This window comes from Ursus arctos, unplaced genomic scaffold (genome assembly GCF_023065955.2).
Source record: "Ursus arctos isolate Adak ecotype North America unplaced genomic scaffold, UrsArc2.0 scaffold_14, whole genome shotgun sequence".
NCBI classification, from domain to species: Eukaryota; Metazoa; Chordata; class Mammalia; order Carnivora; family Ursidae; genus Ursus; species Ursus arctos.
The window spans coordinates 16,691,022-16,712,514 of record NW_026622808.1 but is presented as its reverse complement, the minus strand read 5'-3'; the positions used below and the strand labels follow the sequence as shown (position 1 = coordinate 16,712,514).

The 21,493-nt window shown below is 50.5% G+C and overlaps 1 protein-coding gene across 1 annotated transcript in view; it reads right to left on the bottom strand.

Moving 5' to 3' along the window:
- Positions 1–21,493, bottom strand: part of VAV1 (vav guanine nucleotide exchange factor 1) — a 50,938-nt gene that overhangs the window by 18,891 nt on the left and 10,554 nt on the right. The window contains exons 2-15 of the mRNA XM_048227161.2: positions 6,620–6,736; positions 6,030–6,088; positions 5,834–5,902; positions 5,446–5,554; positions 5,258–5,353; positions 4,209–4,277; positions 3,935–4,038; positions 3,253–3,352; positions 2,473–2,568; positions 2,213–2,281; positions 1,856–1,942; positions 1,668–1,753; positions 1,206–1,338; positions 625–734 (exon numbers count right to left, since the gene is read on the bottom strand). Of these exons, the coding sequence (XP_048083118.1) occupies positions 625–734; positions 1,206–1,338; positions 1,668–1,753; positions 1,856–1,942; positions 2,213–2,281; positions 2,473–2,568; positions 3,253–3,352; positions 3,935–4,038; positions 4,209–4,277; positions 5,258–5,353; positions 5,446–5,554; positions 5,834–5,902; positions 6,030–6,088; positions 6,620–6,736 (1,304 nt within the window). The remainder of the gene's footprint in view (positions 1–624; positions 735–1,205; positions 1,339–1,667; positions 1,754–1,855; positions 1,943–2,212; positions 2,282–2,472; positions 2,569–3,252; positions 3,353–3,934; positions 4,039–4,208; positions 4,278–5,257; positions 5,354–5,445; positions 5,555–5,833; positions 5,903–6,029; positions 6,089–6,619; positions 6,737–21,493) is intronic.

Sequence of the window (21,493 nt, the reverse complement as noted above, 5' to 3'; positions counted from 1 at the left end):
TTAGTATTCAGCCACACAAGAGAACGAAGTACGGATACACGCTGCCACATGGATGCCTCAGAGCAGCCATATTGGATAGACTGCATAAACCATATTGCGCCTCTCCTTCCGTCCACCGATGGGCATTTGGGTTGTTGCCACCTTTTGGCTATTGTGAATAGTGTTGCTATGAACACGGGTGGAAACAGAAGCAAACTGGCGGCTGCCAGGGGCTGGGAGCAGGGGAAAGGGGAGCGACTGCTTCATGGCTGAGGGTTTCCTTTGAAAAGATGAAAATGCTCTGGAACTAGACAGAGGTGATGTCTGCACAACACTGAGATGTACTAAATGCCACCGAATCATGCACTTTAAAATAGCTAAATTTTTGTTACATGAATTTCACCTCAAGAAGAAAAAGAAAAAGGAGGAGAAGGAAGAAGAGGGGTCCAGGCTGGTGGCTGAAGCTCACACGGATCCTTGGCATTCTGAGGATGCAGACAACATCAAAAGCCTATCCCTCCCACTTCCCAGATGAGGAAACTGAGGTTCAGAGTAGCCCTCCAGAACGGAGCACAGAATTGCCTCTCAGCCCCAGCCCATATACAGAGTCCTCTGAGGACAGGATGGAGGAGGAGGGGGTCTCACATGGCCATCTCGAACTGCTCCATCCACTTCTTCTTCAGTTCTCGCGTCTTGAAGAACAGCTCATAGCCCTGGGCACCTTGGTCCTCGATCAGGAGAAACATGTGAGTCCACTGCAGGGAAGCAGGGTTCAGAATGAAGGCGCTCCCTCTGCAGAGGGTGGGACCACACACCCTCTTCACCCCTACCCTGTGGGGAGAACGGGGTCAGGCCAAAACAGCCTCTCTGCCCCCAGGAGAACCAGGCATGGGTACCCTTGTAAGGGTCTACCCAGGAGAACCAAACACACATCCATAAATCTAAAGTCACACACAAGCACACGCATATACACACTCGGGTCACACACAAGCACACGCATATACACACTCGGGTCACACACGCACATATACACACTCGGGTCACACACAAGCACACGCATATACACACTCAGGTCACACACGCGTGCACACACATATATACACTCAGGTCACACACACACACATGCACACGCACACACACGGGCATTCTAAAGGTCAAGGGGAGAGCCTTAAGCTGCCCTGGGACTTCCCAGCACTGGGGACCCCAGTTCTAGCCTCAGAGCCCACCTTCTTGTTTTCTCGATCTCCAGAGGAGTCATCTCGAACCTGGAAGCTGTGCAGGTTCACGAAGTCCTTGAGGTCGTAGGAGTCCCCTCGCCGCTTACAGATGAGCAGAGCTTTGTCGAGCAGGAAGGCGTACCTGGGAGCAGCTGGGTCAGGTACCTGGGTCTGGCTCCCTCCAGCTCCCTGTCTGATCTCCTCCACCTTCCTGGCCCCACCCTGCTGTCCATCTAGGATTCCTGCCCTTCTGCTCCTCTGTGGCCAGCTTGGCAGTGCCAGCCTGTCTGTCCATCCGGACCTCACCCAATAAGATCCGTACTGGTCCCAGCACCTGTTGGTCCTGGCTCCACCCATACATTCCCGCTGGTCCCGCAGGGCCTGTGCACCTAGGCTCCACCCCCTGGTGTAACTAGCAATCTGGCCCCACCCCTGCCCAGGCTCTGCCCTCTACCTATTGGCTCTGCCCACCTGTCCATCTTGGAGCGCCGCTCCACTGAGGTGATCTTGAGCTCCCCATCGATCTTGGGCCGGCCATAGTGGGCCAGAGACTGGTCCTATGCAGCAGGAAGGGGTCTGGCAAGGGGCCACCAAAGAGGACACCAAACACCCTCCCCCACGTGGCCACACCCCTGGCTCTCCCTGCCCCACCCCCTCACCAGGTTCTCGATGGACAACTGGAAGTTGGTGATCTGCCGCAGCGTTTCATTGTCCCGTTTGACCTCGTTCACACACTGTGCCAGGTCCTGGGGGTGGGACAGGAGGTGAGCCTGGACCCCCCCACCCCACCCAATCCCCTACCTGCCTGAGGACAGGGGATCAGCCTCCACCAGGGGCTGGCAGGAGGGGTAGAGAGGGTGTCCTCACCATGTCCTGTCCCCAAGGGGGATGATGGGAATCACTCACTGGTCACATAAGTATGTCACTCTTGGTGAGAGGAGGGGTTGCCATGGGTGTGACCGTGTGCCTGGGCTGCACTACCTTGAATGCATATGTACCTCCGTGTGACCACTCACCCTCATGGCATCCAAGGCCAGCCGCAGGCTCTCCTTCTCCGCTGCATCCTGCGTGTGTTTGACCAGCTCCTGCATGTCGCACAGAGACACACATCACCTGGCCTGCCTTCTCCTCTTGGGGGCCCTCCAGACAAGCCTGGCCCGCCAGCTTCCTCCTTCCTCCCAGAGGGTCCTAGAGCCCAGCCTCTGGAAGCAGCTCCGCCCCACTCCTAGGAGACAGGGAGGTACAGAGGCCAAGCCCTGCAGAAGGGCTCGCGCACCTGCAGAAGGAGGTGGTATTTGAGCACCCGCTGCATGGGCACCATCAGCAGGTCCCGCAGGGTGAACCTCCCATTGTTCGCTCGCTGAGAACATTCCTGGGGGGTCAGAGAAAGAGATGAGCAAGATGAGGTGGAGACAGGTGGCTTTTTCTAGAACATGAAGCATCATCTCTCCCCCAAGGAGATAATGAAGGAAGCATTTCCTGGAAGGCTGGCAAGTACTGCCTGGGGCAGAAGCCCAGGACTGCACCCGCTGAGCTGGGCTGGCGAGGGAGAGGACAGGTCTGCGGGGTCTCCACAGTGGATACCAATGAGGCCGGATATAGAGCACACGCAGGTGGCTCCTCCTCATCTCTGCCCCGTCTGTGCTTCCACTAGACACACTGGGCCAGGGTGGGGCTCAGCCCGGGATGGGGGTTCGGTGTAAAGTGGAAGCTCAGCCTGGACTTGGGGCTCAGCCCGGACTTGGGGCTCAGCCCACACTGGGTGGGGGATCAGTTTGGAGTCAGAGTTTAGTTCAGGGTCAGGACCTCAGCTTGGTGTCAGGGTTGAGTCCAGAGTTGGGCTTCAGCTGGGGTCAGGGCTCAGTGCTCCCGCCCACCTCCTCCTGCTCCATTTCTCCCACTCAGCGGGCCAGTGCCTCCCTTCCCAAACCCTTGGTGGAGAGGTCCCTGGCTGGGCTGCCACAGAAAGTGGCACCATCAACTCAGTCTCCTCCCCGCTGCCCCTGGAACCCGGGAAGGAGTAAGAGAGTCCCCCAGACGTGGTCCAGGCCCCCACCTCCAGCTTCATCTGCACATCCTCCCGGGCTGCAGCCACACGGTCCAGGTGCTTGCTGGCCGACTCCACCTGGCTGCAGTAGCGGCCATAGAGGAGGAACCTGAGGGAAGGACAGGTGGCCGGGTAATGGTGGCCAGCACCACGGTCAGGCAGATCTGGGTGTCAGTCCAGGCCCCGCCTCTTCCCAGATGGGTGATGCTGAGCCTCGGTCTCCCCATCTGTAAAATGGGCATCACAGTGGCACCTCCCACATGGAGCTATTGCAGCACTGAATGAGATAATGTACGAGAAGCTCTTAGCACTTGGTTTATTGTCTCTTCAACGTTCATTCATTTAACCAACGCTTACAGAGCACCTACTGCGTGCCAGGCCCTATGCTAAGTGCGTTAGGCGTCCATTTATTTAATCCTCACCATACCCTAGGAGGTACGTTCCTGTGCCACACTGATTTTAATAGACGTGGCAGCAGAAGCACAGAGAGGTTTAAGTGATTTCCGAATACAACACAGCCCAAAAAAGGCAGAGCTGGGAATTGAACCAGAGATGGGCAGTCCCTTACCCATGAGCAAAGAAGGAAAAGCCCTGCCTGTCCAGTAGTCTCTGAGGGTAATTTGTCCCAAATGCCCTGCCTGAGCAGGACAGGGTGACTTCCAGGGGTCTGGGCTGGCCAGCCGGGCCTCACCTCTCCTTGTATTTGATGAAGACCTGGTAGAGAGTGGGTGCGCCTGGGGCGGCCAGGGCTTCTTTCATCTCCTTTAGGAAGTGAGTGTGTACGCGAAGCAGGTCCTACTCGGAGGAAGGGGTGAGGGCCAGGGCTCAGGAGGCCAAGCAGGAGATGGGTCACCCTCCCGCCCTGTGTTGCCCAACTCCCAACCCCCACACTCCAGAGACAGGTGGGGCTGGTAGGTTATCCCCACCGGACAGAGGCCAGGAGGACTGGGGACTGGCCAGCTCACCTCGATGTTGATGAAGATGATCTCAATGTCTTGAGGTTTGAGGAACCGCTGCAGGGGCTTCATGAAGTGCTGTGGGAGGGGAGAGAAAGGTGAGGGAGGGCGAGATCTCTCCCTGCAGCCCAGTCCCAGAGAGACAGGGACAAGGAGGCAGAGTCAGAAAGAGACAAAGAGAGAGAGAGAGACTGGGAGAGAAAGAGAGATGGAGAATGTCCACACAAACACCTGTACATGGCTGTTCACAGCAGTATTCTTAACAGTCAGGAAGTGGGAACACCCCAAATGTCCATCAATGGATGAGCGGATAACAAGATGTGGTCCACTCACACACGGGGATATCAGCCCTGAACAGGAGCGAGGCGCCAACACTTGCTGCCCTGGGGACAGACCCTGAGCTCATGATGCTCAGGGAGGGAACCATACTCAGAAGGCCACACGGTGTGTGACACGTCCAAAACAGGCACGTCCCCAGGTTAACAGTTGCCAGGGGCCGGGGAAGGATGGGGGCTTAGGGCGATGGCTAAAGGGTATGGGTTTTCTTTGAGGGGGATGATGAAAATGTCCTAAAATTAACCGTGGCAACGTTGCACAACCTTGTGAATAAACCAAAAGCCACTGAATTGTATCCATTAAATGGGTGAACTGTATGGTATATCTCAATAAAGCTGTTGAAAAAGCAGTGACCAAAATGAAGGGAATAGAAGGTCAGAGAGACGTAATCGAGACAGGCAGACAGGACGAGGATACAGGAACAGATATAGACAGGGATAAAGGGACACACATAGGGAAAGAAAGAGAGCGGAAGAAGTAAGGAGAGACCCGGAGGGAAAGAGAGACAGATCGACAGAGGGGACAGGGTGAAAAAGAAAAGCAGAGAGGAAGAGAGATGAAGAAACACAAAGCAATGGGGACGGAGAAGAGCCCCAGGCCTTGGGACACCGGGGGCCTCTCAGGCATGGCCCAGAGGCCACCGCACCGGTAGATGAGCACCTGCCCGCCCAGCTCCCGCGCATTTGCCTGCCAGGGGCTGGGTCGGAGCCTGGCAGCCGCACCTGTTGGATGGAGCCTAGCGTGTCCGTGTACTTCTCCTCCGTCTGCTGGATCTCCCGCAAGCAGCAGCACCGCTTGTCATACTCTGTCATCTTGGGCTGAGAATGGGGAGGATAGGTGGGTGTTAGGGGGCCCGGGGCTGACCCACCGCCCACGCACCCGCCCCGACTCCGCGCTCCGCCCCACGCACCGGCATGGGCATGGGCTCCGTGCGCATGAGGTCTTCATAGATCTCGTCACCCTCCGCCTCCTCGTTCTCCACGCAGTCGTACAGGTCCTCATCCTCCTCCACCGTGTCGCTGTGGGGTATGGAGTCAGACAGGGCCACGGGATCCCCCAGGCCAGAGACCCCTCAGGCCCCTCCCAAATCAAACTCGTGTCCCCTCAGATCCACAGGGCAGAGTCATGTCTTCTCAGAACCTCCCACCGCAGGGCACGGCCATGCCCTCTCAAACCTCCTAGGGCAGGAACATGACCCCTCAGACCCCTTAGGGCAGGGCCATGTCCCCTCAGGCCCCCTAGGGCAGGGCCATGTCCCCTCAAATCCCCAGAGCAGCGTGGTGGTCCCAGACACTCACTCAATCTGGTCAGACAGGCCGCTGTAGATGTCTTCATCACCCACACTCTCCTCCTCAGTGGGGAAGGGCCTGGGGGAGCCATGATGGTATGAGCCCGAAGCCTGGGGCCCCGGTGGGAGGGTGGGAGGGGAATTTCCAGGAGGGGGAGGATTGCGGCCAGATCAACCCAAGGACGGCAGCTCAAATGGTTACTCACATGATCCCCTTATTCTGGGCAATCGGGGTCCAGGACAGAGCAGACAGGGTGTAGATGACCTGTGACAAGGGTCACGGGTTGCTCAGCAAGCCCCTTCCCCACCCACATGCCAGAACACAGCCTCAGACTCCAACATCTGAGGCTAGACATTATAGTTAGATTCCATGCCCCTAGGAGCCTAATTCAGGATTCTCTCCACCTTCCCACTCCTCTCTGTGAGTTGATCAGGGTTCCCTTAACTAAGCACCCACCACATGACTGCCTTCTTCTGTGCAATCCTTACAACCACACAGAAAGTAGAGGATGATATTATTCCTGTGTTAGAAAGGAGGGACCTAGGGCTCAGAGAGGCGCGGTCACAAATCTGAGGTCACACAGCAGTAGCAAAACAGGGACTGGAACCCAGCTGCACATATCTCATGCTCTTTGCACCTGGTGTACTGCCCGGTCTGACTTACCCGACCTCCTCCCCACCCACCCACCGCACCAAGAGCACTTAATTTTCCCGATGCAAATGTCACGGAAATGGACTACAATCCAGTCTTCCAGCTCTATGTGCCCAGCTCATGGGTAGTTCAGCACCAGCTTACCTTCCCAAAATCCTGCACATCGAAGAGGTCAAAGGCCTCAAAAAGTTCACTCCGTTTGAGGCCAAACTTCTCGCAGCAGGTAGACAAGAAGGTACGGATGTTCTTAAGGCACAGGAACTGTGAAGAGAGACAGAAATGGGGGTGGAGGAAACATAACAGGACAGGGCAGAAGCGGAGCCCCGGGCAGTCTGGCTTGAGACTGGCACAGAAGCGGGGAAAGAAGGCACCACCTCCCTCTCAGTAAGCCACACCCCCTTCTGATAGAGATTAAGCTGTACCTGAAGCTAACTGTACCCCTGAATTCTCGTTTATTGAGGTAAAATTCGTATAACATAAAGTGAACCATTAACTGATAACAAAATGCATTATATACATAAAATGGAATATTATTCAGCCAGAAACAGAAAAGAAATTTTGATTTATGCTACAGCAGAACGAACCTTGAAAACATTATGGTCAGTGAAATAAGCCAGACACAGAGGACAGTTATTGTAGGATTCCACTTGTATGAGGTCCCTGGTGTGGGCAAATTCACAGGGACAGAAAGTAGATGGTGGGAGCCAGGGGCTGGAGGCGGGGGTGGGGAGTCAGTGTTTCATGGGGACAGAGTTTCTTTTGGGGAAGATGAACAGTTTTGGGTATAGTAGCAATGGGTACACAGCATTGTGAGTGGATTTAATGCCACTGAAATTGTTAAAGGGATAAATATTCCATTTGATTTCTATAGTATTCAAATATTTTATATCAATTTGTATTTATATTTATCAACTATATATTTATATCATTTTATGTACATATATGTCATGATGAACATTGTGTATCTTTTACAACAATAAAAAAAATCTAGGGGTGCCTCAGTGGCACAGCGGTTAAGCATCTGCCTTCAGCTCAGGGCGTGATCCCGGCGTTATGGGATCGAGCCCCACATCAGGCTCCTCCGCTATAAGCCTGCTTCTTCTTCTCCCACTCCCCCTGCTTGTGTTCCCTCTCTCGATGGCCATCTCTATCTCTGTCGAATAAATAAATAAAATCCTTAAAAAAAAAAATCTAACCACGAACCATTTTGAAGTGTACGCTTAGGTGACATTTGGCACACTCACAATGTCCTGCAATGGGCACCTCATCCAGTTCCAAGACTTTCTTCTCAGCCCAAAAGGAAACTCTGTCCCCGTTAGGCAGTCACCTGCCATTCCCAAGCTCTCCCTTCTCCCTGGCAACCACTGTCTGCTTTCTGTCTCCGCGAATTTACCTATGTCTGTAACTGATAAACAGATCAACGAAATAAGGTATGTCGATAACATAGAATATTATTAGGCCATAGAAAGGAGTGTAGCATTGATACAAGTTACAGTGTGGATAACCCTCAGAAACGTGACGCTCCGTGAAAGAAGTCAGGCACAAAAGGTCACATATTGTATGGTTCCATTTATGGGAAACATGTTTGAACTTCTCAGTGTCATGAGCCAACACATTCCTTTCTTGTTTAAATCAGTTTGGGTTGGGTTGTAGTAACTTGCGACCACAAGATACGAACTGATGCAGCAGTCATACACAGGATGTCACCCTGGGTCTGGGGTATTTGGGTCTGCTATAAACAAGCCCTTGCATTCGCCTGATATCGATTCATGCAAATGTCCCAATGGGCTCAGCTCTCTCTAGGGTCCCCAGATCCTACAGAATCCTAACCAACCTTTCTTGACCACAGTTTTATCTCATGGCTTCATGTGAGCACCTGCTATGTGCCCAATTCCCAGCACTCTCTATATAACGTGTGTGTGTGTGTGTGTGTGTGTGTGTGTGTGTGTATAATATTGTAAATATTTAAGGCATACTATGTGATTATTTGATATGAATATTCATAGTGAAATGATTATTACAGTCCAGCTAATTAACATAGCATCTCCTCACACAGTCATTTTTTTTGTGGGTGATGAGTGCACCTGAAATCTACTTTCTTAGCATATTTCCAGTGTTCGATACAGTATTATTATTTTTTTTTGAGAGAGAGAGAGAGGTGTGTGTGCACATGCCCATGTGAGTGGGAGTGGGAGGGGGGCAGAGGGAGAGGGAGAGAGAGAATCTTAAGCAGACTCCACATTCAGCAGTGAGCCCAATGTGGGGCTGGATCTCATGATCCTGAGATCATGACCTGAGCCAAAAGCAAGAGTCAGATGCTTAACCAACTGAGCCACCCAGGCACCCCTCAATACAGTATTATTAAGGACAGAGGTTACATCATGTCTGCACATTAGATCCCTAGACAGATTCATTCTACCTAACTGCAATTTTGTATCCTTTGACCAACATCTCCCCATTTTCCTCATCCCCTCAGCCCCTGCTAAGCTTCTACTCTCTGCTTCTATGAGTTTGACTTTCTCTCTCTCTTACTCCCCACCAACTCATATTCTCTCCCGGCCTCCCCCGTGTGTGTGTGTGTGTGTGTGTGTGTGTGTGTGTGTGTAATGGAATTCTGCAAGTACTATTATATCCTCATTTTACAGATAAGGAAACTGAGGCAAGGACAGCTATCCAGGATGCAAACCCAGGCAGCATGACGGCAAGCACTATGCTGTAGCAACATATGTGTATCAAGTCAATACACAGCGTTCATTGTACCCATGGATCTCACACTTCCATCTTCAGACTGTATCTTCTCAATTATTGCTGCATCCACAGTATACCTGCTCCACTATCTATGAACTTAAATAAACTTTAACTTAGAAATGCCTGGGTGGCTCAATCAGTGAAGGGTCTGCCTCCAGCTTCCCAGGGTCCTGGGATCGAGCCCCATTGGGCTCCCTTTCTCTCTCTCCCCTCTCCCTCTGCCACCCCCCCCACTTGTGCACTCTCTCTCTCTCTCTCTGTTAAATAAATATATAAAATCTTTAAAAAATAAAATAAGGTCAATAAATAAACTTCAACTTAAATAAATGTATTTAAGAAGAGAACTTTACATTCTGGTCTCAAAAGAAAACTAGGATCATTTGTTATAAAAAGAAGGCAGTGTAAAGTAAATACGATGTAAACGGTGTTAGTAAAGTCCAGCAGGATCTATTGCCTGCCCAAGGCTTGTTCTCTCTCTGTTGAAAAGAGATTAGTAGTAGTTAGAGGTGCACAAAAAACAGAGTAGCTATTCAACATCCATTTGTGATAAAGAAAGAGAGAAAGAGGGGCGCCCAGGTGGCTCAGTTGGTTAAGCATCTGCCTTCAGCTCAAGTCATGATCCCAGGGTCCTGGGATCAAGCACTGCGTCGGGCTCCTTGCTCAGTGAAGAGCCTGCTTCTCCCTCTCCTTCTGCCGCTCCCCTCCCCCCTTGTGCGCGCTCTCTCTCTCTCTCTCAAATAAATTTTTTAAAAAATCTTTAAAAAAAAAAGAAAGAGAGCAAGAAAGAAAAAAAGACACTTGGCAAAGTAAGAGTGGAAAGGAATTTCTGTAACCTGATAAAGAGAGCATCTTCTTTTTTTTTTTTTTTAAGATTTTATTTATTTGACAGAGAGAGAGACAGCCAGCGAGAGAGGGAACACAAGCAGGGGGAGTGGGAGAGGAAGAAGCAGGCTCCCAGCAGAGGAGCCTGATGTGGGGCTTGATCCCAGGACTCTGGGACCACGCCCTGAGCCGGACCACGCCCTGAGCCGAAGGCAGACGCTTAACGACTGAGCCACCCAGGCGCCCCAAAGAGAGCATCTTAAAAAAAAAAAAAATCTTAAGTCTTTGTTTTAAATAAAAAGCAGAACATTATATTTAATGGGAAAATGTTGAAAAGATTCCCTGGCATTTGAAATCAGAACTAAGGTAGGGTGTCCCCATTACCATTTCTAGTCAACACTGCATTGAAGATCTTAGCCTGCACTGCAAGACAAAACAAGGAAACGGTAGGGAGGAAGGAAGGAAGGAAGGAAGGAAGGAAGGAAGGAAGGAAGGAAGGGAGGAAGGGAGGGAGGAAGGGAGGGAGGAAGGAAAAGGGAAGGGAAAGGAAAGGAAGGGAAGGGAAGGGAGGGGAGAGGGGGAGGAGTAGGGGAAGAGGGAAGGGAAGGGGAGAAGGGAGGAAGAAATTGGGCATCTGCAGAAGGTACCACTGTCAACTCAGAGAACCCAAAAGAATATACAGATAAACGACCAGAATCAATACCGTGACTTCACAGTGTGAGTGAATACAAAATCAATACACAAAGGTTACTATGTGTTGGTGCATTGGCAACAATCAATCAGAAAATGCTATTTTCTTAAAAAGATAATATTTACAAAATCCTAGAATAAGCAAAACTAATCTATGGTGATAGAAATCAGATCAGTGGTTGCTTTTGGGGTGGGGAGGGTGGTGGAGATTGACTCAGAAAGGCCACAAGCGATGGAAATGTTCTGTGTCTTGATAAGGGTGTGGGTTGCACAAGTGTATACATCTGCTGTAACTGACTGAGCAGTAAACTGAAGAACTGAGCATTTCACTGCAGGAAAATGTGGACTCCAATTTTAAAAGGATACCATTTACCATAACCTAAAAAATGTAAAACAAACATACAAAAAAGCTAGTGATACATAAGAAATCTAACAAAAAGATGTGGAAAATCTTTAATGGAGAAAATCATAAAATTTTATTGAAAAATATGAAAGAAGATCCAAACAAATAGAGTGAAATATATACTAATTCCTGTCTAGAAAGACTCAGTATTGTAAGAACTTCAGCCCTCTCCAAAATTGAGCTATAGGTCCAACGCAATTTCAGTTAAAATCTCAAAACGGTTTTTCACTGAACTTGGCACATGAATCCTAAAATTTATACAGGAAAGCACAGAGTCGCAAATAGCCGAGACAATTCTGTAGAGGAAAAGTTAACTGGGAATACTCGCATCAAGACTTATCATAAATCTACAGTAATTAAGACAATGTAATTATAACAGGTAGCCTCCAAGATGGCCCCCAGTGGCGCACAGATCCCAGTACTTGTGCCCTATTTGTAATTACCTCTCTCACTGAACCAAGATTAGCCCTGTGTGACTGACTGATAGAGTATGGTAGAAGTAACACTACATGACTTTTCAAGGATAGGTAATAAAAGGCATTGCGGCTTCCACTTTGGGCCACTTGGATCACTGACCAGCCACCATGTTGTAAGACCACTCAGCCCTATGGAGAGGTCCAAGTGGAGAGGAACCGGGGTTCCACGTCACTGAGTCACCAAGGAAGCAGATCCTCCGGCCATAGTTGAGCCTTCGGATGATTGTAGCCCTGGCTGACATCTGACTGCAACCTCACGAGAAACCCCAGCTGAGCCATTTCATCATTCCTGATCCAAAAAACTCATAAGCATAATAAGTGCTCAATAAAGGAATATTTGGGGGGATAATTTGTTACTTAGCAATAGAGAAGAAATATAGGGATAAAGACAAATAAACCATAATAGAGGACCCAGAAATAAATCACACATGTATGAAAATGTCTTTTATGACCGAGCAGCTGTTACAGACCTATGGTAAAAAGAGGTACTATTTCCTAATTGTGGGTGGTTCAACCAGTTATCCATAAGGGTGAAAAAACAAACAATACATCAAATGCCTGCCTCATATCCTACTCAAAACAAAATCCAGAGGGTATTAAAGATTTAAATGCTAAAGGCCAGGGGCGCCTGGGTGGCACAGCGGTTAAGCGTCTGCCTTCGGCTCAGGGCGTGGTCCCGGCATTATGGGATCGAGCCCCACATCAGGCTCCTCAGATGGGAACCTGCTTCTTCCTTTCACACTCCCCCTGCTTGTGTTCCCTCTCTCGCTGGCTGTCTCTCTCTCTGTCAAATAAATAAAATCTTTAAAAAAAAAAAATGCTAAAGGCCAGACTTTGAGAAGACAATTGATTGAGGAGACTACCTGGATGACCTCAGAATTGTGAGTGGTTTCAGAACAACAAAAAGTCCAAAAGATAAACAAGATTTGATCAAACTAAAATATGGATCTGCTCATCAAAAAGTATCAGGAAGAGAGTGACAAGACAAGCCACAGACTGAAAATGGATATTTGCTACACGTTTGTATTCAAATTTATAAGGCATTCCTAATGATTCAATAAGAAAAAGACAAAAATTCAATCAGAAAATTGGCAAGACATGAACCAAGTGTCCCTGAAGAGGAATCACGAATGCCCCAAACCCATGAGGAGGGAGCCAACCCTGGTAGTCATCAAGTGATGCTGATGAAAACCACAAGATACAACCGCCTACCCGCCAGATACACAACATTTTTTAAGTCGGGCAAATACCAAGTAGAAACAGCCTGCTTCCCCATCTTTTGTGTCTGGGCTGGTCTGTGACTTGCCTTGACCAATAGAACGCAGTGGCAGTAACACTGTGCGAATTCAAGCTTAGGCACCCAGAGGCTTTGCAACCTCGGCTCTTGCTTTCTTGGAACACTGCTGTCCAATGGAAGAGCTCAGGCTAACCTCTGCAGGGTGAGAGACCACGGGGAGCAGAGACAAACAGTCTGGCCGAAGCTGGAGGGAGATGAGAAGACACCTGGTCAGCCCCTTTTGCCGGGCATGGTAACTCCATCAGTCCTGTCTGGAGGCTCTACTCTGCCCTCCCTCCCTCCTTTCTTTTCTTTTTTTTTTTTTTTAAAAAGATTTTATTTATTTGACAGAGACAGCCAGCGAGAAAGGGAACACAAGCAGGGGGAGTGGAAGAGGAAGAAGCAGGCTCCCCGCGGAGGAGCCTGATGTGGGGCTCGATCCCATAACACCGGGATCACGCCCTGAGCCGAAGGCAGACGCTTAACAGCTGCGCCACCCAGGCGCCCCTCTTTTTTCTTTTCTTTTATAATAGACTTTATGTCCTTAAAGCAGTTTTAAGTCCACAGAAGAATTGAATGCAAGGTAGAGAGATTTCCCATATACCTCCCTACCCCCAAGCATGCACAGCCTCCCCCACTATCAGCCTTCCCCACCAAAGAGGGTACATTTGTTACAATCAGTGAACCCACATTGACATGTCATCACTCAAAGTCCATGGTTACATCAGGGTTCACTCCTGATGTACGTTCTGTGGGTTTGGACAAATAGATAAGGACACGTATGCACCATTATAGTAACATACAGAGTAGCTTCACTGCCTCCAAGACCCTCTGTGCTCTGCCTGTTCAACTGTCCCTCCCCCCAGCCCCTGGCAACCACTGTCTCCATAATTCCCCTTGTCTGAATGGCCCACAGTTTCCTTATCAATCACCTAGTGAAGGACATCTTGGTTGCTTCCAAGTTCTGGCAATGATGTGAAAGCTGCCCTAAGCATCTCTGTGCAGGTTTCTGTGTGGACATGAGTTCTCAGCTCCTTTGGGTAAATATATTTTCTTTTTAATTAAACATTATAGTTACATTTCCAAGTCCTGCGCACTGTCTCTGATCTCATTCTCTTCCTTCCCTCCTCACTGGTTGCCCCTCTCTGCAAGTAGATGTGGACCGTTCCAGCCCAAGTCCTCACTCTCTTTCCAGCACGCACATATCCACAAACAGCAAGCAGCGTGCTTCTGTCCTGTCCCGTGTTCCCTCCTTTCTGTCCCACGGCTCACCCTCCCTTTCTCGCTACAGCCCCGTTTCCCAAAGCTGTCTCTAAGGAGTCCCTCAGTGACCCAGAACTGCCTGTGTGACCAGCCCCTGCCCTCCAGAGCCCCCAGCCCTTCCGGGGGGCACCATTTCTTGAGAGCATAGCCTCTTCCAAACCTGAGAAGAAGAGTTGGCCAGGCACGGGTTTGATCAATCCCCCCAACAACGTTGATTCTGAGATCTACGAGGCACACTCTAATGACATCTCCCTTCCAGGTGTTCAGACCCAAAACGTTGGAGTCACCTTGGCTCCTCCGTTTCTCTCTCGTCCACCTCCAACCCCTCAACAAATCCTATCCGTGCCACCTTCCAAATACAGCCAGGATCCCGCCCCTTCTCTGCACCTGCCAGGCCCAAGCCACCATTATCGCTCACCTACATTACTTCAGTGTCCTCCTCATTGGACTGCTTGCTTCTGCCCCTGGACGCATGTCATTTATTTTCAACATGGTAGCCAGAGAAATATTATCAAAACCTTCCCAAGTCTCCCATCTTACCCAGATGCAAACCACAAGCCCTCACATGACCTGCCCCATCCCCTCCCTACCTACCCCTCCTCCCGTTCTCCGCCTAGCTCTCTCTGCTCCAGCCACACAGGCCTCCTCACTGTTCCTCCAACATGCCAGGCATAGCCATGCCCCAGGGCCTTTGCACAGGCTGTTCCCATCTGCTCAGAATGTCCCTCCCCCATTCACCTGGTGCCTCCCTCCCTTGTCTCTTTCGGGCTTTTGATGAAATGTCACTTCTCAGTGAGACCTTCCTAGTCACACTACTTAAAACTGCACTACACGCACACACACGCACGCACACACACACCCCTAGCACTCCCCATCCTCCCCTCTGCTTTGTGTTTTTTCCGTAGAGCTTATTGTCTGGGGCACTGCATAGTTCTCTTACTTATTTTGTTAGTGTCTGTCTGTCCTCCCTAACACACCGGCACATCGGCTCCACGAGGACAGGATTCTCAGTGTTGTCTGCTCACTGCTGTGGCCTCAACACCTAGTACAAGGCCTGGCACCTACTAGATGCTCAGGAGAGGTTGGTGAATGAACGAATCCACATTTTACTGGTGAAACAACTGAGTCTCCGTGAGATCTATCACTTGCCCGAGGCCACACAGGAAGGAGTGAAGAGCCAGATACAAGCTCTCTGAGCCTCGAGGCCATGCCCTTAACCACTGTACCACCCTACCTCTTTGAACCACACCAGGCTGCCTCCTGGTGACACGTAGAAGGTTCGGCACGTGACAGGAACCACATGTAACACTCTCCTGCCCAGCAGCCTTTGCAGCCTTGTAGGCTGACTCCAGACAGGGCTTGCAAGTCACCAGGGGCAACAGAACAGTTGGCCTCATCTGGCCTGAGGGAGGAAGTTCCCTCCAGACCTCAGGGAGATCAGCTGAGCCTTGAGACTTCTTCCCCCCAGTCATGTGACATCTCAAGAGGGGTAGGGGGTATGACTCATCAGCCCTCCAGGTTGGGGTAGGGCCAGCTGAAGAAAGGGGCTCCCTCAGACAGCAAGAAATGACTGAGGTTAGACCACCAGAAGGACTTTCTGGTAGCCCAAAGCGTGGGAGAGGTGGCAAAGGACAAGAGGCCTTTTAACCAAAAGTAGGAGGGGTGTGTGAGAACATTTCCTCCGCGTTAGTGAGGCAAGCCCCTCAGCCCCCCTCCCCCTTCCACCAGAATATCAAAGAGTTGGGCTGGCATCTTGCCCATATGCAAATCAGCACCCAGACACTTCCCCTTTGCCTCCTGGTCCTCCATCAGCACAACCTCTGCCCAAGACAAAGAAAGAGCCAGAAAGGTTGGTTAGTTTGCCACCCTCCTCTAGGGAACCAGTACGCAGGGACAGAGGCCCCATTTGGTGACTGGGGGCAGGGAGCAGCAGAGAGGACCCACAGCTGAGTACAACTGCTACAATCAGCTGCCCTACCCCCACCCCGGCCCAGGGAGCCACCGGAAACAGGAAATGCCTGTTACCAGGGCTTGCTCAGGGAGACAGAAAAGGGGGGGGGCCTCTGCGTTCAGCCCTGAAGCCCCTTAATCTGGGGACTGCAAGACTTCATCTAGCAGACCAGAGAGGGTGGGCGTGCTGTGCAACCTCTTCAAAGCCTGGAAGCAGAGGTACAGAGCATCAACACCTCTTCCTGGCCTTCAAAAGTTTCCCCATGCCAGCCTGTCTCTCTTCTGTCTTATCCCCTCTCACGCCAACACACATTCAACATCTCAGTGTCAGTCAAGGAGGTCAGACAGACATGGTTCCACTCCCAGCGCAGCTGCTGCAAGCTGAAGGACCATGGGTGGGTTACTGCACCATCTGGGGCCTCCACTTCCTCGTCTTCGCTCTGGGAATGAAAATGCCAACCAAATCTCCACTCTAGCACCTGGCCCACCAGGCGGGGACATACATTCATTCAGCAAGCATGTATCGAGTGCCTCCTGTGTGCCAAGCCCCGGGACCCGGCGGTGGCCGAGACAGACAGAACCCTGTCTGCACAGAGCTTATACTCTAGTGGGGGGATGGACACTGAGCAGACAGCGGCATTAATAATTGGTTGGTTACAACAGTGGTGGGTTAGTGAGCATGGCAAGCAGCACAGGGAGCCCCAGGAGGGATCTGGTTAAATGGGAGAGGTGTCTGATAAAGCCGAGGACTAAGGGATGGCCGAGCAAGAGGGGGAGTGCTCCAGGCAACGCTCACGCACTGTGGGCTGGGAGGTCAAACGGTGCAACCAAGTTGCAAGAATGGTTTGGCAGCTTCTTAAAAGGTTAGACACGCACCTGCCACACAACTCATCCCACCCTCAGACGTTTACATTAAGAAATTATAGCCAGTGTGCACAGGGAGCCGGTGTTCACAGCAGCCGCGTCTGTGACAGCCAAAACGTGGTGACAGCCCAAGTGTTGATCAGCAGCAGGAAGGATGAGCAAACTGCGGGGCGTCCATACGCTGGAATACGACTCAGGAATAAGGTATGAAGGACTGATACATGCGGCGCTACGATAAATCGCAGAAGAATGGTGCCGAGTGTAAGACGCAAACCGAGAGGGTACGTAGCGTGTGATCAGATGGGGCGGCATGACAGAGTGCTCTAAACTTGCAACCACCCCTTCCTTGACTCAACAAATATTTATTGAGCATCGACTATGACCCACGTACTGATCCAAGTGCTGGGGATACAGCTGTGAACAAAAGAGATAGACATCCCTGCTAGCGTGAGGCTCACACTCTGGTAGAAGGACACACAACCAAAGTGTTACATGAATGTGTATGTATAAGGTGGTGAGTATTAAGGGAGAAAAATAAGTGAGATAAGGGAGGGGAGTGCTAGGAGGGGATGCAGTTTTAAATAAGGTCCGGGGAGCGTCGCTCAGAATGTGACATCGGAGCAAAGGCTCGAAGGATGGAATGATCCAGATGGGCGCCTGGAGGAAAAGCATTCCAGGCAGAGGGAACAGCCAGGGCAAACGTCCTGAGGCAGGACACTGCCTGGTGCATCGGAAAAAGAGGTTGGAGGCCAGTGTGGCTGGAGCAAAGTGAGAAAGGGGGAGTGGGAGGGAGTGGACCAAGGGCAGTATCAGGTGCTGATCTACCAAAACTGGATATCAAAACTGTGTAATCAGGGGCGCCTGGGTGGCTCAGGACGCTAAGTGTCCGACTCCTGATTTCTGCTCAGCTCATGATCTCAGGGTCGTGAAATCGAGTCCTGTGTCAAGCTCCTAAGATTCTCTCTCTCCCTCTCCCTCTGCCCTTCCCCACTTCTCTCCCTCTCTAAATAATTGGAAAAAAAAAAAAACTGTGTAATCAAAATGGGGCAAGTGGTTGTCACCACAGCATTCCAACCTTTGGCCATATGTCAGAGTCCCTGAGAGGGCATCACAAATCGTTAATGCTTTTCTCCCAATTCCCCCAGTCCCACAATCCAGCACAGATCACACTAAAGGGAACAGCCCCACATCTTTTGGGGTGCTGGATGCTGCACCCATGTGGGGATCATTCTGAGTCCCCAGGGCAGACAGGCACAAGACAGACACCCCAAGGTGAGTTTCTGGAAACACACTGTTCACTGAGAAGCCATGAAGTTGCTGCGGTGTTCTGCCAGGACTACAGGTGACTTGGAGGAAGCCGGGGAAATAATTATTGCAGGCAGATCTCTGATGGGCTGTCTGGAGGAAGGCTGATGAGCTGTGTGCTGGTGGAGAGTCCTAAGAAAGGAGATCTGGGTTTGATCTAAGATTAAACTGAACTCCAAAACCACCAGAGCCATTAGAGCTAAAGAGGACCCTGTCTCAGGAAACAAAACCATTGCATTTCACCTGTTTGCAGGCAAATAGCGGTAACAGCAGCTCCCATTGAGACAACACAGAGCTCAAAGAGGCAGTTAACCATGAGGGCCATTGGTCCGCTTGCTCTCAGATCCATTCCCTGCCTGCCCTTTGCTCTGTTCCACAGCAGAGAACCACATTTCCCAGGCTCCTTTACACCCTGGCTTCCAGGTGGGCTTAGCCAATGGGATGTCCAGACAGGAGACCAGAGGGCGGGAGGAAGAGAAACCAGGGTAGTTCTCCTTCCCTTGCTCTGCCTCTTCAGCAGCAAATATGTCTCCTTCCTGGTGTTGGCTCCCTGATGGCAGCTCTTGCACAAGGTCCTGGCTCCCCTGAATGGTTCCGGCCTCTGGACCCGATCACACTACCTCTTCTACTGTTTCTCCAGCCTAGTGGCCACTCTCTGGGTTACCTCAGCATTCCCCATCTGTCTTCTCAGCTCCCTCATCACCCATTAGCCATAACCTGAATTAAATCCTCTCTGTCTGAAAGATCTAAGATGATTTCTGCTTTCCTGGCTAAACCATGACTGAGAAAACCAGAAATCTGAATCCAAGACTATCTCCATAACCACTTAAAAGGTTCATATGTCCCCCTCAAAGAGGCGATATTCATATAGTGCTTATAGTCACAGGTTTGGGGGCTCAAATCCCAGCATAGCCACTTGTTCACTTGGGTGACTCACTTAAACTTTCCATGTTTCCATTTCCTCATCTGTGAGACTAGGATAATAACGAAGAACGGGTTGTGCTTTCCAAAGATGGCCACGAACATAGCACCCAACCAGCATGTGGGTGCTTCTGCAGTGGGACTTGTCACACCACCATCGGGAGGTGGATTCTGATTCCTCTGCCCTTGAATCCAGGCTGGTCTTAGTGAATTACAGCAAAGCAACACCACGTGGTCTCTAAGTAGGTCAGAAGAAAACTTGCAGCTTCCACCGTGAGAAACACTTGATCTCTCCACACTCCTTCTCAAAACTCAGTCACCATGTTGTGAGGAAGCCCAAGCCACATGGAGAGGCCACAGGCTGCTGTTCCAGTCAACAGACCCAGCTGAGCTCAGCATGAGTCACCCCATCCCAGACTCCCAGAATGCAGAGGAAGGATCCTCCAGCTGATTCCAGCCCTCAGACATTCAAGGCTTCTCATTGCAGGGCTGACAAACCATCATCTCCACACTCCATTTGAATTCCTGACTCACAAAAGCTGTGAGAATTTTAAAATAGTTGTTGTCTTATGTCTTTAAGTTTGGGGTGGTTTGACTCGCAGAAGAGATACCCTGAACATCATGGCACTTACTCCATGGACTTGTTGTAAAAATCAAATGAGTTATAAGTGTTACGTACCTGGAACAACATTTGCACACAGTAAGTGCCTCAAAAACGGGACCTGTTTCTACTGCTGTTATTTCTTATACTCTTCGACACTATTCCCGTCCACTTCAATAAAAGTGTTTGTTTCAAAGTACCAACACCTCATGTGGATACGCTTTCTTCTTTTGGTCTCTAGCTTTCCTCCTAAGTCACTGGTTCCCTTCTGACTCCTTGGCCTCTTCTTCCGCCTCTCCCCAACCTCCCCATGCTGCTACACCTTGAGGCTCAGACCCCTTTTCTTCTCTCTCTCTCCTCCCTCCCCAAATGATCTCATCCACCCCTATGAGTTTGCCCACCAATCACTACTAGGTACTGCTTGAAGCACGTGACAACTTTACAACAATTCACTCATTTAATTCTTGTAACAGACCTATAAGGCAGGGACTATCCTGACCCCCATTTGAAAGGTGGGGAGACTGAGTCATGGAAAGGAACGGTAACTCACCCAAGATCCCACAGTCAAGACTAGAACCCAGACCCCCATGTAACTAGTGTCCCTGCCCCTCAAACAGGGTTTCTCAGTCTCAACACAATTGATATTTCAGTGGCTGTCCCGGGATTACAGGACATTTAGGATATCAGCAGCATCCTGGTCTCTACCCACTAGATGCCAGGAGCACACCACTCCCTCCAGTAGTGAGAACCAAAAATATCTCCAGGCATTGCCAAATGTCCCCTGGGGGGACAGAGTTGTTCCCCACGCCCCTAGTTGAGAACCACCTACATTAACCACTATGCTATGCTGCCTTCCATCTCCAAGGCAACTCACCCCCATCAAGGAGCTCCCCAAAACTTGAGTAACTCCCCAAAACTTGACTCTCCCCAGCCTTCCCATCTTAGCAAGTAATGCCCCCATTCACACGGGTTCCTAAGCTGCAAACTTAGACATCATCTCACCCCTCCTTTCATTCACTCCCACCCCTCTCCCATCTGGTTTGTCAGGAAGTCTGACCAGCACAACCACTGAAATGTGAACCCATCCACTGTTCCTGATTCTAGTCCAGCCACCATTACAACCCCATGGGACACCTCCCTCAACCCTTCCGCCCAGGTCCCCTCACTGCCATTTCAATTACCCTAACAGTCTGGTCCCCACAGAGCAGCTAGAGGGACCTCTTTAACCCACCAATTTGCTTAAACCCTCCAAGGACTTCCCATCACATCTAATTGTGCACACGTACCCACAGCCACACTAGCAAAGGGCCTTCCTCCCGACCTTAATCCCAGCACTCTCCCTTCACCATTCACTTTCATTTAGACCTTCCTCACCACAGGGCCTTTGCATGGCATTTGCCCTCCTTGCCCCATTCTTCCCAGAGCTAGCTCCTCATCCTTCAGCTTTCCTTGACCACCGTCCAGAAGCATGCCCCTTTCCTCTTCTCCATCTTGACCCCTGGCTTATTTTGCCTGTAGCATTTATTGTAATATTTTGTTGATTTGCTTTTTTACTGTCTATAGTGGGTTGAATGGTGCCCCCCCCCAAAAGATATAACCACCTCAGATCCCTGGAACATACCTGTGAATGTGACATTATTTGGGGGGAAAAATAATAAAAGGACTTTGCAAGATGTAACTAAGTTAAGGATCTCAAGGT